Raw genomic sequence first — 17,677 nt, 5'->3', positions numbered from 1 at the left:
TTCATAATAAGTACAATACGAAGTTAACTTAATTGCAGTGTAACTAATTCTGGAAAATAAAAGTTTCAATTTCATATAATAATATTATTCTTTGGAACAGGTTTGGGCTCTAAGCCTGTTTTTCCTTTTCCAATCAATCATAGTTGAGAATGATATTGGATCTATTAATGTATAAATAAATAAAGTGACAAGTGATTGGAAAATAGGAATTCCAATCGAAAATGATAATATTAAAGTTCTTTTAAAACATAGTTTGCACTACGGCGAGGAGGTAATTGTATAAAAATATTCCAAATCTCGAAAAGACAAATTGGAATATTTTGTTCATCAATAATTTTACCATTCTTTTTGTAATTTCAAGAAGATGCCACGCTTCGACGCTTCGACTATCTTGATGAGCACCGACTGCTTGAGATCAATAAGAATTTGATTGCAATCAGGTGTTGGAACTTGGTAAGATTTGAACAAGGAATAAGTCACTTCGAACAATAATATTGAGCGAGGAATATGACTAAATTTATGCGAAAGTTGAGGTACTTCTGTAATGTTGTTACATTTATATGATAGAAAAAGAGAGAGAGAGAGACTGAGAGAGAGAGAGAGAGAGAGAGAGAGAGAGAGAGAGAGAGAGAAAGAGTGAGAATGAGGGGGATGAAGAGTAAGAGACAGTGCCTATGACAGAGAGTGAGTGAGAGAATTGAATTAAATTTAGTAGGCCTTTATTTTAATTAATCTCAGGAGGGAGACGTTATTACGCAGCCGGCCCTCTTTTATACATAGCTCTAGGAAAGAGTGAGAGAAGGTGAGAGTGAGGGAAAGAGAGAGTGAGAGAAAGAGTGAGAGATATAGAGAGTGAGAGAGAGTATGACAAAGAGTGAGTGAGAGGGAATTGAATAGAATTGAATAGCTGCCTTTATTTAGATCCTAGGAGAGTAAAGTTAGGGAGCAGTCGGCCCTCTCTTACTCTTAACTCTAAGAGAGAGAGAGAGAGTGAGAGAGTATTACATAGAGTGAGTGAAAGAGAATTGAATAGTGATCTTGAAGGTGACTACATGTGTTGATTGTTGAGTAGCAGTGTTTACTAACAAGTACAGTACATACGAGGCCGTTTTTTCAACACGTTTCAATAGATCATGGCTGGATAGAGTTACTAATCAACAAAGCATAATATTCTTAGAAATTTACAAGAAAGGGATCAAAGAAAGAGAACAAGAGAGAGACGTAGAGGAGGTAGAAAGTAGTGGATTGTATATTAATTAATTTATACATTGATAAATACAATACAATTTTCAACCATGAATGATTGGAAAAGGAACAACAGGCTAGAAGCCCAAAACTGATCCTTTTTCAAATTTGGATAGAAATTGTCCAAAAATAGGGTTTAATTAATGAGTTTTGTCCTTATAATGAGAAAATTTAAATACCAATATGATTTTTGATGTATGGACAACTGCCTCTGTAAATTGTCTTACAGTTTTCAAATTTTAATTTTTTTGTGTGAAACACACAATTTGTAATTCAACTAATAATACAGTGGAGTCACTTGTTATACAAATCATGTAGGTTCTATGGAATAGGCCACGTTATAATGGCAGTACTTGTATAACAAAATAGTTTTAATGCTGGAGACCATTTTCAGTACAATAATGAATGACTAGCCTCACGATCGAATGTTGCTGGGAAAAATTATTTGTGGTTCACTGTTGGAAAACCCAATCCCACAAAAAATATGTAGACACTTTAACCTTCATCCCAATAATATAATAGCCTGTTCTTCTATATTTGACATTTTCTGATTACTTGTTTCTTGAAATACATTAGTCAGGTGCAGCTTCAACCACCTCTACTGACATTTCAAGAATTCTATCTTTTTTAAATATAGGGCCGGTTTCCGAGCTCTAGATTTACCTAAGTTCTAGACTTTGAACAGCTGGACTTAGAAAATAGGCTTTCCAAAATGAGACATAGTCGCAGTTTTTATGATATTCTTTATTTACTCATTTCTATAATTGGAAACGTTTTTCCTTGACGAAATGAATCATACCTAAATAATTCAAAATAGCTGAAACTTAACACTACTATGTAAACTTTCCACTGTACTGTTACAAACTTTCGCATTGCAGTAATTATTCGTATTTTGAATCAGGTCCATACTCTATTCTTTATTCTATTTTGTGTTCAATTTTCTAGTTTTTACAAATTTAATTTTTCCTACAGTTACGTTGAAAAGTGGCCATTGCTGCACTGATTACAGAACGCAAAGAATCACTTTTCCGCTCTAGTGCGGGAAAAAATTTTCTGCACTCCAGATTTGCAACATGGCAACGCAAAATACTTAGTAGGTTATATGGAGCAACAGTGCAGCAAAATCAAAATGAAGTTGGTAACAGTGACTGCTGTGGCTGCTATAGTGAGCAGAGGTGCAACGAAGCACAACGCGCTAATTATTAGTATTAGATATTATAACCAAGGACAAGGAGGACTTTAGGATTTTAGGATTAAGGTTTTTATCAATAATAAAATTACACAGAAAAATATTTCATGCATTTCAGGCAATTTTACCCATAATTACCCACTTTTCATATTCAATGGTGACTGTAGGAAAAACTTAATGTGAAATACGTGCGCAAAGTTCCTCTGCTGCACTCAAGAAAACATTCCGCCCTCGCCTACGGCTCGGGCGTAAACGTTTCTTTCGGTGCAGCAAACTGTCACTTTGCGCACTAGTTGCACAAATAACTATAAACGTGGACTGCTACTACGACCGTTTCGAAAAGCCAATTTTCTGACTCCATCTGTTTAAAGTCTAGAACTCAGCTAAATTCCGAGCTCGGAAAGCGGCCCTTAAAAGTAGAATTTCTTTGTTCTGACTTGAGAAATTTTATTTGAGCGGAAATTCAGGAATAAGAATTTCTAACCAAATATTTCTGGAGTTGTAATTCTACATCCTTCTAATTACACCATCAAGTAGTCATATAAGTCCACATTCCAGTAATATTATTTATTCGTATTTTGAATCAGGTCTGCACTTTTGATAAAAGTTACTGTTTCGTACATGTCTGATAACATATGAAGCGATGCCACTGTGTTTACATTAATCAAGAGATCTGGCTGATTCAATACTGATTCAATCAACATTCAATAGGAATTTAATCAACTGATCAATGGAAACACTGATTATTAACAGTCTGACAATTCAGTAGTTGAATTTTGATATTAATACGGCTACCTCGACGCTCAGCAATTCAGAAGCTTCTGATTGCATCTTGCAATTTCACAAGATTGAGCAGATCTTTATATTTATCCTCTTCCTCCTCAAAATGAAGGTATGTGCAAATTTCATTAGAAATTTCTACTTTGAGAACACTATTGTAATTATTTCAATTCAGTTTGATAACACGGCTTTAGTCTTTTTCATTTAACTACTTTTTTGTTGATTCAAAACTTCTGTAGCCTATGTCATCTTGGACTCGTCAATGTGAATCAAACTTTTTCATTTTTCTAATTAAAAAATAGCTTAGATTATTCAGTAAACGACAATGTGTTACATATTTTCGAAACAAAATCTCAAGAGAAAATGAATAGCGATAACCACACTTTGATTTCTTAACCCGTTTCAAAGTAATTTAAAGCCAAAGATACTAATGAATCATACAAAAATGAAATAAATGAACGGAGCTCATTTATCGAGTACCTCGTAAGGTGATTAAATGTCATATTAAATTACATTTGGCAGATGATAGACAAGGATGATGAACAAGGATAGCAACCAATTCCAAGTGGACCTCACTATGGAATTATAACTGAACTCAGCAACAAACAGTACCAACATCAATAATATTTGAAAAGAAAATAAGTACCGTCAATCAAATTTCATTTTTCTTTATCATACTATCTTTGAATGTGAATAACTTTGAAACGGTTTGAGATATCGATGTGTTGTGTGTCACCATCCATTTTCTCTCGAGATTGTGCTCCAGGATCATGTCTTATCCAACATTCTTTGAGTTGGATTGAAAACGGTGGATCAAAATTTTGAAGCAGCAGAATATTATTTTTTTGTTTTTGGAATGGGATGGGATTGCCGATGAAGCCTACTGTCGAATAAATTATCCTTCTGAAAGATATATCAAGCTGTCTCATAATTTTTGCTAATTTACAATTCATCATTACCATCTCATTATTTATTGGTTTTTGTTCTGCTTGCTTATTTCCACAGTTTCAACTCAAACTTGTGACAATCATGGCTCTAGTTATTTTGCAGCTAGCTTTGGTGACTGCTGCACCTAATAATTTATATACTCCTCCTTCTCTTGGAAGGAGATAATATCTCCTTAAACTACGATACAACGTGATTATGCTTAACATTGTGGAAATGCAATCGAACCATCCGTTGATGGGTAGAGTCCTCATAAAAATTGAAATTAAAATTTATTCTTTTTTTTGGAAAGATAAATTTTAATTTTCAGAAGGACTTTACCCAGCCACAGATGGTTTGATTGCATTTTTAAAATTCTGATCCAATGAGAGAATGATATTGTTTCAATACTATTAAAACAGTTTGTGCATAATAAATGGTAGTCTTCAATTAATTTTATGATCCCATGTCTCAAATCATCTACAAATTCATTTTCCTGTTATTGAAAATATTGGAAAGGTTCCCAACTCATCCGACATTGTGCTATTCGAGCCTATCAGGGCAGTTTTATTGATTTTAAATGATTTTATAGCAGCTTCTCCACAAGCAATAGCCTACATAACTAACCTGGACATTCAAGTTTAACATGATTATTCCCTTTTGCATTATAATATACATGGTGGGTGAAAAGTCCAAGAACGGCTTAATATCTCATACACAAAGGTAATTTGACGGTGGGTATGATTGGGGATCCTACTCAAATTGAAAAATCGACTTTATTATGACTTTAAAAGTCTGGTCCACCATCTTTGAACCGCCATTTTGGATGCAACTTTATTTTTTCAAATAGGAAGGTGGTCATGCGATACATGATTCCGATACGGAATTTCAAGAAAAAATGAATGGCGAGACCCGCATATCGATATCTCAAACCGTTTTGAAGATATTGACATTATTAATCAATACTATTCAAAGCAGAAAGTAGAGAAAAAAGTATGAGAACGGCTCATATCTCATAAAACAATGTTATTCCAAGGTGGGTGTGACTGAGGATCCTACTCAAATTGAAAATACTACTTTACTATGTCTTTAAAAATCTGGTCCGCCATCTTGGATCCGCCATTTTGAATGCAACTTTATTCTTTTAAATAGGAAGGTGGTCATGCGATACATTAATTCGATAAGGAATTTCAAGAAAAAATGAATGGCGAAAACCGCATATCGATATCTCAAACGTATTTCATTTCTGATTTGCATGGTATTTTATAAGGCTCACTTATCAACAGCTGAGGCTTAGATAAGAGCACCGTTTTGTATTGCCTATTTTAAAAGAATTATTTATTGAAATTATAATTTATTACAAATGATTTATAGATTCCACTAGCAGGAACCCGTGCTTCGCAAGGATCTATTTTCAAACTTGATAATCTGAAAACTTGACGTAATGAAGTTTTGAAGAATTGAAAATAGGCCTATAACCATCCTTGGTTAATTAAGAATCTAGCCTATATGCAAAATTTCAAGTTAATTAGTCCAGCACATGAGACGTGATGATGCGTCAAACATAATTTTCCTATCCCGTACGTGTATAAGCCAACTCTTTATTTTATTATAGATATGGTTAACGACTGCAAGAGATAGGAGTGTGGAACAGAATAGTGGTGAAACTATGATAGCGCCAGAAGTGTCTCAAACTCAATAGTAGGTACTACATGAACTTTTTGAAAGTGATTTGAAAAAAAATGTTAAAACAACAGAACTGAAACTTGTCAACCTTATCATTCTACCTCCATTTAGAGAGGATTTTGTTTGAGCCGAATGATTGAATGAGCCTTCTATATTCTATATATATATATATATATATATATATATATATATATATATATATATATATATAATATAAAGATAAACAGGATACACACGACACGGAAGTCTTCCTGGTTGATTGATAAAGGGGGCCCAGCTTCCGAAAATTAACATAACGGCATGTAACTTTGGGAATATGTTGTGTCAATATTGGGGATGGTTTCTGACCAGAAATGTTAATAGGGTGGCTAATAATGATTATTTATAAATCCATTATACAGACCTATGTTTTCGAAATTGTCGGCCTAGCGGCTACCGAAGAACGGAAAGATGATCATGATTCAAGATCATATAGAGATAATATGATTTAGCATCTTAAGTTACCAGCTGTAATAAACACGTCACACTATGATAAATTGTGTAGGCTACTGGTATTACAACGGTAGTTTGGAGTTGAAGTGTAGTTGATTAGTACCAGCTGTAGATAATGGTTCATTAGAAGACCTATACAAATAATTATCACTCCCCTATCATTGAGTAACCGGAGAATGTTGGAAAAAACTTATTCACCTCATGGAAGAGAGTTGTTCATATTGCATTCATTAATGGCAGAATAATTTTCATTTTTTTAAAATTTAGCTTAGCTTATATTCATCCTAAAATGGAAGATGGAAAGAATAATTATGTAATTACTGGTGATTCATCGTACATAGCATATTTCCTTGACCATCTATTGGCAATCAACAACTATGAAAACATTGAATTAATCTTTGAAACACTGACTTATCCTATCTATTTTCTTTTTAATTCAACACTTTATTGTAAGATATTACTACCAATTGATTGAGAAGAATATGTTTTGGGAATAATGAATGCTGCATGACTAAGCAAATAGGAAGTACGTATTCAGATGTAAATGAAAATATTGATTGTCAGATAAATTTCATGATTCACCAAATAGAGTAAAGTGTGACATGAAATACATTGACTTTTTGGCGGTACGAGGTTCGCCAGGTAAGCTAGTTGTAAATAAAGCTTTATTATTAATAGTCAACACTGAAAAAAGACAGGCTCAATCACCAGGAATACTATGAATTCTATGGAGGACCAGTAAGCCATTAATTTTGAGTAGTTCAATCACTTCCATTATGGACACTGGATACATTATGGACAATCAATACATATGAAATTTATTAGCTACAAAATAAAAACTTTTAATTGAAGTGACCCCGACTACTACAATATGAATAACCATTTAGATCAAATATAAGAAATTACTCACATCTCTCATCAACTCGTACTTTTTGTTCACAAAATATTAACACAAAAATATTGAGTTATATTGAATGAACTCAGGGCTAGTACCCAAGTTTTTTTTCTGGCCGTGCTACAAATAAATGTAGGTTTATGTTTGACATCTCGTTTTGTTATCTTGTTGTCTATTAAGAAATTTTTCAATGTGATTTTTGTTTGCAATAAAATTTGAATTTGAAAAAAGAATTATCAACAAACTCCTAACCAAAGTAAATCTCTGTGCTCTGTTCTAATCAGAATGTATGAGACTCCACATACAGCTGATAGAAGGCGCAAACCGAACTGGCCAAGCATACAACAATGGAACAAACACGTGGCAAGCTCGCGCTTTCGATCCACAGAAAATTAAATTCGATCAGCTGATTGATAAAATTATTTTAAGCTTTCCAATGTTTACAACATAATGTTAGAATATCTTGTGTCAATTATCTCAGTTCCATATGGCATTCACCTTAACATGTTCATAACCTTACTAAATAGGATCCTTTTTCATCCTTTGAAACCCTTAGAGGCAAAATATCTCAAAATCCGTTCTTAGTGCGCGTCTAGCATGTTTGAAGAATATTTGTGCAGAGTTTTAAGTCTGTAGGCCAATTAGTTTGAGATGTAGTGTGATTTTACAAGAAAATTTTCAAAAAATGCCCTCCCCCGGACCCCTTTCTGCTCCAGGTCGGAATTTTTCTGCATAGATCTAATTTTTTTTCGTAGTTGAACAAAAAAGTTCCTCATGACTTTTCTGTGCAATGAGCGGTTAAAAAGTGCAACATTTTTGGGGGGCCCCAGCTCCCTCAGGGGGGAAAATTTCTGAAAATCCTTTCTTAGTGGATGTTTTGAGGCTATCATGAACAATTGTGCAAAATTTCAAGTTTGTAGGCTCAGTAGTTTGGACTGTGGTGTGATTTCAGTCTGTCGGGGCTTAGCCTTTTATAGATATAGAGAAGAGAAGAAGATAATTAATTATTCTACTACTGTTCAATAAAATAGTTCTTATGATTACTCATTCAATCCTAATAAAATAATTTGCAAAACTATCAATATTTCAAATATGTTCAAATATCTTGTTATAATACAGTCTACATATTTCATTGTAAAAAATGTATCTGACTCCTATTCGAGAACAAAGTTCAGTAGCTTACTGTACTTTTTGTGAATGGAATCTTGTTCTGTTTTAACTTGTCGTTTTATATTTTTGTGAATATTTTGTATGAATTTTGAGTGGATAAATTTGATTCGTGAATATTTTGTATGAATTTCGTGTGAATAAATTTGATTCGTATTTTGTATGAATTTCCAGTGAATAAATTTGATTCGTCAATATTTTGTATGAACTTCGAGTGAATAATTTTGATTTGATTTGAATTTGAATTTAGAAAATGGAAAAATTAAAGTTTTGTACAACCTTTGTTGTGGAGTCGACTTTGGCTCCATTCTCGACTAGGACTGCAGCAACATCAACCCTGTCTTCCTGGGCGCACAGATGCAGTGGAGTCAGGCCGTTCTGCAAAAAGCACATTTCATTAAGAATATAATCCCTTGAAATCCCTTCAAGGTAAGACTTATTTATAAATAATTCAGCACAAATAGCTCAAATTGATAGTGGTAGCTCTAAAGTATTAAGTAAAGTATAGTCCGGGTCCTGTAGCTTTGCCTAACGGCGAAGGCCACTAGACTATAATATTACCTGTTCAAAAACATCGACCTCAACTCTGTCGGGAGCTTCCTCCATCTAGGGATCAAGGTACTCTGCAGTATGCTTTTCTAAATGTAGGAATATTACCCCGCGAACCATACCTTGCCTGAATGCCATTTCAAAGTTACGGAGGCGAAGCTACGGGACGCGTACTATAAAAGCACAATAAGGCGTGATAAAGAATGTCAGAACATTCTTGAAAATAACACAAACATCAGGCTTCAAGCAAAATTCGGTTCATTTCCAGAGAATACATCAATAAGAGAATATTCCTGATTTAGGTAGAGCTTAACAAGAATACATACAAGAGTAGAAAAATATAATCATAGGAGTCATCTACCGTTTTCATGCTCTTCAAGATATCATATTGCAATTGACTATGCAGGGTGTCCCGCCAAGGTTGTAACAGCCGTTGACCATAGATTCTACTTGACATTTCTGACAAAAAATGTTCAGAAAACTTTTTTCCTATCGACCTTAGTTTTCGAGATATATCGATTTTTCCATATTTTCAGAATATGCCTACTTCCGGTCATTAAATACTCAATAACTCGAAAACTAGTGATCGAATTTCAAGGGTATTGTTGGAAAGAAAAAAAAACATTTCAAAAAAGATTAATGCAATTTAATTTTGTTTATTTTGTAGTTTTTTATTAGGGCTTAAACTTGAAAAAAAGCTATTCTTCAAATTCAAAGTGAAATTTCAAACAGTTTTTTCTCGGTTTTTCTCCGGGAGATTATAGTGGTTTCAATATTTCAAAAACTTCTCCATTTCTCCATTTCATAAGCTTTCGAATGAGTATAAATTCGAAAAGGTAAGTTACATGATACAGTGTTCAAAACTGCTAATATCTGGAATGAACACCTTCAAAATGAGGAAATTCACAAACAGCATTTTGGATTATCGAAATCACAATTTACTTTTTAAATGTGAGAATAGCTAAAACGCAATTTTACGTTTATAAAACAGGTCTCTGGTATTTTCAAGTAATGATTAACCAACCTTAGCTTCTTTATTGGTGTCAGCAGAGTGATCGATGAGTAGAGATGACATGTCAGTATGGCCTTCTTGGGACGACAGATGCAATGGTGTGAATCCAGCTTTCGATTCTGAATTCGACTTCGCTCCATACTCAAGAAGTGTTGTAGCAATGTCCATCTGAAATATTCCATTCAATTAATCTATTAAGAACAATTCCATAAGCGGTTTAAAATGTTTTCCATGTTAATATTCGTCTGAAAAATACTTTGATTATAACATCAAAATCATATATCATTAAATCACTGAATTTCCAAGTTCTTGACAGATAATTTAAATATAGAATTAAATTATTAAACTATCACTCAATTTTCAAGAAATTTAATAGTCTCTTGAGGCATGGCATCGTTTATGAAAAATATGATTGAATATTTCATACATTCATTCTTCAATCCAAAAACATTTTTGGCAACGTGTAGTCAAATGAAATACAATTTATATAGTTTTAGATTCAACTGAGGTTTCTTTTTGAGTTACAATTCTTCTATGAGTTATATTCTGTTTAGTTCTTGTTAGTGGAATAGCTTATAAACAATAGTTTCCATTTATTTATGTAATAAACAATTTTGTTCACTTACTCGCTGAAGCTCACTCTCCAAATATGATTAATTCAACCAAAATCTGATTGCATCAATTAATCAATCAATCAATCATTTTAATCAATAAAGTACATTACAAAATTGGTCCCGCTAAAACTGAATAGATTTTACAGCAGGTGCCTAAAAGTAATAAAATACAATAAATATAGGGAGAAGTTCCTCATTATATTTGAATGGAAGTATAGTAATTTAAAAAGGAATATGGGGTATTATGAGGTCTAAAAATGTTAATAGGGTTGATGAAAAGGGGTGAAAAGTCAGTCTAAGGTTAATTCTATGGCTGATAGGATGTGATCAATGAATGGTTAATTTTAAGGCCGATAAATTTGTTTAGAATTTTTTGAATGAAACTGACTTGATTCTTTTTGGCAGCAATGTGGAGAGGCGTGTGTCCGTTCTTGGCGGTGGCATGCGGCGATGCTCCCTTCTCCAGCAGCAGCAGAGCCACATTCTGGTGGTCATAGTGAGAGGCCACATGTAGTGGAGTCACACCGTTCTGCAAGTTATCAGTTCAGTTATCATTCAATACTGCGTTCGAATATTTCAACTACTTATAATTTAAAAAAAAAACAATAATCTAACAATTAATCATAAGTAACATAGTGATATTTTTCATATACAGCCCAGAAAAACTATGAACTGCAGCAACGCTGTAAACTTGGCCTGACCGAATATTGCTGGTGAGCCTCAGGACTAAATATCTGACAAACTAATAATTTCTTTCTTTGCAACTTATTGCTGGCAATATCTTATAACTTCTAAATTGAAAATTATGTTGAAAGTATTAAAACTATTGAAAAATTAAAATGCACTGCATTTAGGGTCTGCAGAAACTCCTCCATGCGTACAGGGAAGCATGAGAGTATTTATTGTCAAGAGAATTGAATGTATATAATATTCATAATTGTATTATTTATTATTATTAGTTTATGCTCTAGATGATTGACTATTATTTTGTATGCATTGTTTTTGGCAATAAAGTTTATTATTATTATTATTATTTCGGTCATTAGACCATTGTCTGTTTCATCTTTCAACAGTTTTTAATATTTATAAGAAGTTATTGTTTAATTAAAAGTGGTTCTATACCATTGAAGGGTACTATATTTATTTTTTATTTCATCATTGAAAAGTAACCCTGAATATTCATAGTCATTTACAGAAAAAAATTTATAATGCTTTAAAACCTCCAATCAGTATAAAATATTCATAGAATGAAAATGGATATGAATGAGACACATTCTTTGAGCTTTTCAAGCCCTGTAGCTGCAATGGTACACATGACTGTATTTATACTGTAGTCGCGACTGAATATCAAGCCATATTTCACATTATGTGTAAGGTCTCTTACGCTTCTTTAGTCAACTGAAAAATTCCTCACATTCATTCCACTTGGAAGCTATTTTCAATGTCCATTACCCTTCATTTATTGAAGCTATATTAAATTTATTAATAGTTTGAAAACACAACAACAGGTTATCAACAGTTTATCTTGTGGAACCGTCATATTAGTTATTCCCCATAGTTAGTAGTTATTAATTTCCCTTAAAACATGTGCGCAATGATCCTTAGCCTCAAGATATGAAAAATGTTGAATTGTTTGCAACTATCCTTGAGATTATTATGCTTAATTGTTTATCAATATTCTTCATTGTTTATCAATATTATATAATATTTACCTTTCCCTGTGCGTCAACCGGTGCATCTCGCTGCAGGAGCAGCCTGGCAACTTTGATGTTTCCATATTTGGCAGCCAGATGAAGTGGAGTGAAGCCTTTCTTAGTGGTGGCGGTGAGAGAGGCTGCATGCTCGATAAGGACAGATGCAACCTGGAACATAGAGAGCAGTTGTTGCATTATTTGATATCCATTGTGAATACTCACTTTTCTCTGTTGGGCTACTAAAATTATTCAAACACAATAAATGGAAGTGCCTCAAAACTGCGAGTTTCAATTTGTCTAGTGTATGAAAGATAACCTAAAAGGTTCTGTTTAATCGAGTTTTAAAGGTAAATTGGAAGATTTGGGAGGTTGCTTATGTTTGAGGGGTTACAAAGTTATCAGATCTAAAGGTCTATTGGTAAAAATAATCAAATGCAAATTCACATCATGTCTGAAGATTACAAAAACCAAGACAATTAAATAATGTGAATAATTTCTATGTTAAGCTCCTTCATTAAAAAAATACAATTGAGCTCATTTTACATAATTTCAATAACTTCAAGAGTAGCCTTAACGGAAAAAGATAACTTCTGGCAATATATTGATATGTAAGCGCTTCCATTGATGGATGAGTGTGTAAAAATTGTCAGTATTACAGGATTACAGGTACGGTATTTTTGATAAGATAACAGTAAAATTGAGATTTAAAACTAGATGAGTTTTCAATCACCACAAAACATTAATAATCTAGTAATCGTAAGGCATGAGTCAAGAAACACCAATCAACAGCTTTACATGTTGGAAGGCGACAAAAGGTTTAAGGCTGTGCAAAGGCTAAAAATGAACTTTCTACTGGTGATATTTTCCAAAGTTTTTCGATTTATATATCATCAAGCTATCAAAATGAAAAAGTTCTCTCAAGAAAACATTTTTTTCCGATATTACTTTTTGAGATATGAGCGCCTAAAGTTTAAATTTTTGGGACAGAACATTTCAAGTTCGGTAAGAGATAAATCCATGAGATTTGGAAGATAGATTCTTCATGGTATTGTTGATCTAATAAACAAAAATTTTCTGAAAATATCAAATTTTGAGAAAGTTATTCAATTTACCAAAAATAACTCCACTAAATGTTATTTTTGGTAATTTTTAGTAAATTGAATAACTTTCTCAAAAATTTATATTTTCAGAAAAATTTTGTTTTATTAGATCAACAATACCATGAAGAATCTATCTTCCAAATCTCATGGATTTATCTTTTACTGAACTTGAAATGTTCTGTCCCAAAAATTTATGCTTTAGGCGTTCATATCTCAAAAATTAATGATCGGAAAAAAATGTTTTCTTGTGAAAACTTTTTCATTTTGATAGCTTGATGATATACAAATAAAAAAACTTTGGAAAATATTACCAGTAGAAAGTTCATTTTTAGCCTTTGCACAGCCTTAACAGAGACATTTAGTTATTTTAGATACCTGTCGAAGCAGGTTTTGGAAGGAAGCTCTATACACATTTTAAAGTAAGTTCACTTTTTAAATATGTTTTCCAGTTTAAATTCATATTATCAAAATGAAGTGAGTGTGAGTATTTAAACATGCTTCTCTAGTTTGATTTCTGATGAATTGGGTGAAGATAATAACAAAACATTGCACATAGAAGAATTAGATCAGAGAGTCCTTTCCAAAATTATCAGTATTTCACTGTGGGCTATATTTTCAGAAAATTTCAACTGATAGTTTTTCTTCCATCATTAAGTACTTGAAGAATGTGAATCAATTTTATAGGAAAGGCACAAAGGGATTTTACTCAAATATGTTTTGAAAAATGTGAATTAATTTTCAGGGGAGAAGCACAACAGGCTTTCAATCAAATATGTTAAGACAAACTCAAAAGTATTAAATCTCAACTCCAGGCCAGGCAAAAAAAACAACAATGATGGTTGATTGTTTTCTATGGAATAACTATTTTCAAACATCAAATCCAGCCTTTTCTGTAGTTATTGGTTATGCAATCCGGGAATGTGAATTTTCTCAAAAAAATCGATTTGCATTCAAACCATAAACTGAAAGCGCATTCAGTCACACAGGAATGTGTTTGCCAGCAAAGTCCCTTACCTCTAAATATTCATCTCTCTGCTCTCATTTTCTTCTTCTGTTCTCCCGTTTCTCCAGAGACTAGCTGACAACATTCCTGAATGACTTTTCCAATTCTAAATTATAAGCCGTTACTGAAACCGTACTAGAGAAAACCTTCAAGTTTTTCTTTTTGTAATTACTTCAAGTTTAGAATTTAAAGCAATTTTTTATCATGAGCAGTTATGAAGAGTTACTAGAAAAACCGGTGATTACTTCGAGTTTAAAATTTAAAGCAATAGTGGCCGATAAATGAGGTACAGTGACTGGTAAATAGTGCGCAAAAATTAAAGTAATTTAGAGCAGGATGCAGGATGTACCACGAAAGTTCAGTTTTTGAAGCCGCATAACTATGAATAGACAAATCATTCATTCAATTGAAAGTTCAGTTTACACAAATCTATTAATGAGATGAAATTCAACTTATGTGACAGTTTACCACAAAAGATATATTTTCAAATGTTCAAGATTTCATTAATTTCCCGATATTTTTGAAGATATTATATAGTTTGTATAGCTTTCAAAAATATAAATAATGGCAAAATGCCAATTTGTAGCAGAAAATCTAACAATTGATAACCAATGAGCAAACAATCAACCAACATCGAAGTGAGAAAACCATATATCTTTTTATTCTATCAGACAAAAGTAAATCTGAATTGCTAACGCAGATTAGAGTATGCAGTTTGGTTATCAAAGCAGTAACATAAACTTCAATTCAGCTCATTTTTTCTAAAGGAGTAAAATATTAGTAATAATTTATCGCCGGAATAGTAAATTTCTCTCATTTGGCTAATTGTCAAATTTAATAAGGAGCGGAAACAGTAGAAACTATTCTATTTAAAACAAAACTAATTCCTATTTCTATTTTTCTGAAGAATAAACAACAAAAAATGAGCAAAAAAAAAACTTTTTTTTTCATTTTAAAACTGTTAATATCCAAGTTGGACAATTTTTTTATTACTAGGCTTCATATAATCCTGAACACATGTAATCACGATAGTGAAAGTGTCACTAGAGCTGGGTTGCACCAGAATTCATACCATCAGTTCAAATCCTAGATAAGAACCGTACCAATTAGCTACGAGCAACTAATTCAAGGTAATCAATACTGGTTGTTTCTAACCAGTATTTAATAAAGGAAGTATTAATAAAGGAAATATCGACTGTTAGTCAGGTAATGAGAAAAAACAAGAATCAGAAACAATCAGAGTTTTTCAACAGAGAAAAAATAGCATTACAAAATTCTGATAATGAAGAACTATGGGAAAAATGAAGGAATTATTAAAGCTGTTTAGTCCTTTCACAATCCGTTAAAGAAGTCAAATATTGACAATAAACTATATACAAAAGAATTGCAGTAAAGTTACTGAAAAAAAAACAAGAATATGGGATAAGATAACTAGTGTCCATCACATGAATTCGTTCAACTTCGCTTTTTGAATAAACAAAATAATGTATAGTTAAAATAAGTAATGATAGAATTTCCTTCTAACTTGAACACCCAAAAATAAAGATAAGATTTTCTTAACCAAAGTGTCCAATGTCCAACAAATGAATTCGTTCAACTTCACTTTTCGAATAAATAAAATAGAATTTCCTTCTAATTTGAACCCTCATCAAATGAATAACTCCTCATTTCGTGAACATTTGGCCCAGAATCGATGCACAAGGTAGAGGTAGTCAACATGGTCCATTATGCGTCTGCCGACCAGGTACTTTACCTCGTCTTGCCCCTCCTTGGTGGCGATGTGGAGGGCAGTGTACAGGTCCTTGGTGGTGGAGTCCACGGCGGCTCCATGCTGTAGCAACAGTGTCACAATGTCGAAATTGCCGAGTCGGGCGGCAATATGGAGGGGAGTTTGTTGTTCCTGTACACAAAACGAAACACTTCAGCGTCACCCTATTGAATTATCCTTATCATTCATGGAAAATGATTAGCTGATATTCACTTTATTCTTGGTAAGAGCCACTCGTAATTATTGAGAAATAGAATGAGAATTTTGAAAAAGGGTACTTTGATTTTTTTCATTTGTACTCTGATTTTTTCATTTGTAAATGTATGTACATTTGTACATACTCTGAGTAAGTTGACTGGAAATGAAAACCCTTTTCGTCAAATTGTGAATTATATGGCAGGGCAACCAATATGGTAGGATACCGGTAAAGATCCTATACTATTAAACGAGCGATTTCTGTTTATATGTTTGTTTATATTTGTGTTTGTATGTCACCGGATATCAAAAACGGCTCTAACGATTCTCACGAAATTCAGAACATAGTAGGTTTATAATATAAAAATTCGATTGCACTAGGTCTCATCCCTGGGAAAAGTCGCTGAAGGACATTAAAAGGATAATTATTATTCATCCTTAGAAGAACAGCTGATAATCAGGTAGTTAGTGCCGGTTGCACAAAATACGGTTAAATTTTAATCCTGATTAATTCAGTAGAACCAATCAGAGAAGCCATCTTTTTGAAATGGTCTTCTCTGATTTGGTACACGTGAATTAATCAGGATTAAAATTTAGCCGGCTTTTGTGCAACCGGGTCTTTGTGAGAGAAATTTTTGCATTCCTCTAGGAATTAATCTCAATCCACTGTGATTAGATAGAACCCTTATGTATGAACTATAAATATATTATAATTTATTCTTTCGTAATGAATTTTTTATGATTTTGTACTCCAGAGCGAAGCTCGGTCCCCCGATATTGATTAATTATGTGAATTAAATGTTCGAAACATATCCTTGAGAAACCGGTAAAAACAGATCAAATAAAATCAGTTTTATTCTGTCAAAAAAATATTACACGTCAAATTATGTATAATAAGTCCAGAACAGAAAAATAATACAAATTCATAAATTACTGAGAATATTGAATTGAATAAAATCTTTATATTACCCTGGTAAAACAAACATACTACTTGCTGAATTAAAACCAATTCGTATGCAAGTGGGAACATTTATATAGTTTACAAATCATAAATATTCCAGTCCCTATATTGAACTCTAAACCCTATATTAGAACTTATTAAACTCATGTTATCAGAAAATATGAGGTGAAGATTGGAGAATCCAATAAAGAGTAAGCAATTTTATTCATATCAATATGACGCAGATTCCACCATAGCCTACTAGAAGGTCTTCATGGGCTGAACCAGCCTATACTTTAAATCATTTGAAAAAGTCGCTGGTTTAAATCATCAATAATTTCTAGTGAGCTGTGATTCTACCAAGGTGATTAGAGGAGATATTATAAAATAAAATGTAATTTAAATAGCCTAACTTGGATTCCAT

General features: G+C 32.7%; 1 protein-coding gene across 1 annotated transcript in view; it reads right to left on the bottom strand.

The window, feature by feature from the left end:
- Positions 1–17,677, bottom strand: part of LOC111064079 (ankyrin-3) — a 63,854-nt gene that overhangs the window by 23,993 nt on the left and 22,184 nt on the right. Inside the window, exons 10-14 of the mRNA XM_039420489.1 lie at positions 16,104–16,250; positions 12,266–12,415; positions 10,942–11,082; positions 9,952–10,107; positions 8,658–8,756 (exon numbers count right to left, since the gene is read on the bottom strand). Coding sequence (XP_039276423.1) covers positions 8,658–8,756; positions 9,952–10,107; positions 10,942–11,082; positions 12,266–12,415; positions 16,104–16,250 — 693 coding nt within the window. The remainder of the gene's footprint in view (positions 1–8,657; positions 8,757–9,951; positions 10,108–10,941; positions 11,083–12,265; positions 12,416–16,103; positions 16,251–17,677) is intronic.

Source organism: Nilaparvata lugens, chromosome 2, assembly GCF_014356525.2.
Source record: "Nilaparvata lugens isolate BPH chromosome 2, ASM1435652v1, whole genome shotgun sequence".
Classification (NCBI taxonomy): Eukaryota; Metazoa; Arthropoda; class Insecta; order Hemiptera; family Delphacidae; genus Nilaparvata; species Nilaparvata lugens.
Note: the sequence above shows the minus strand (reverse complement) of the source record. Positions and strands in the feature narration are given on the sequence as shown.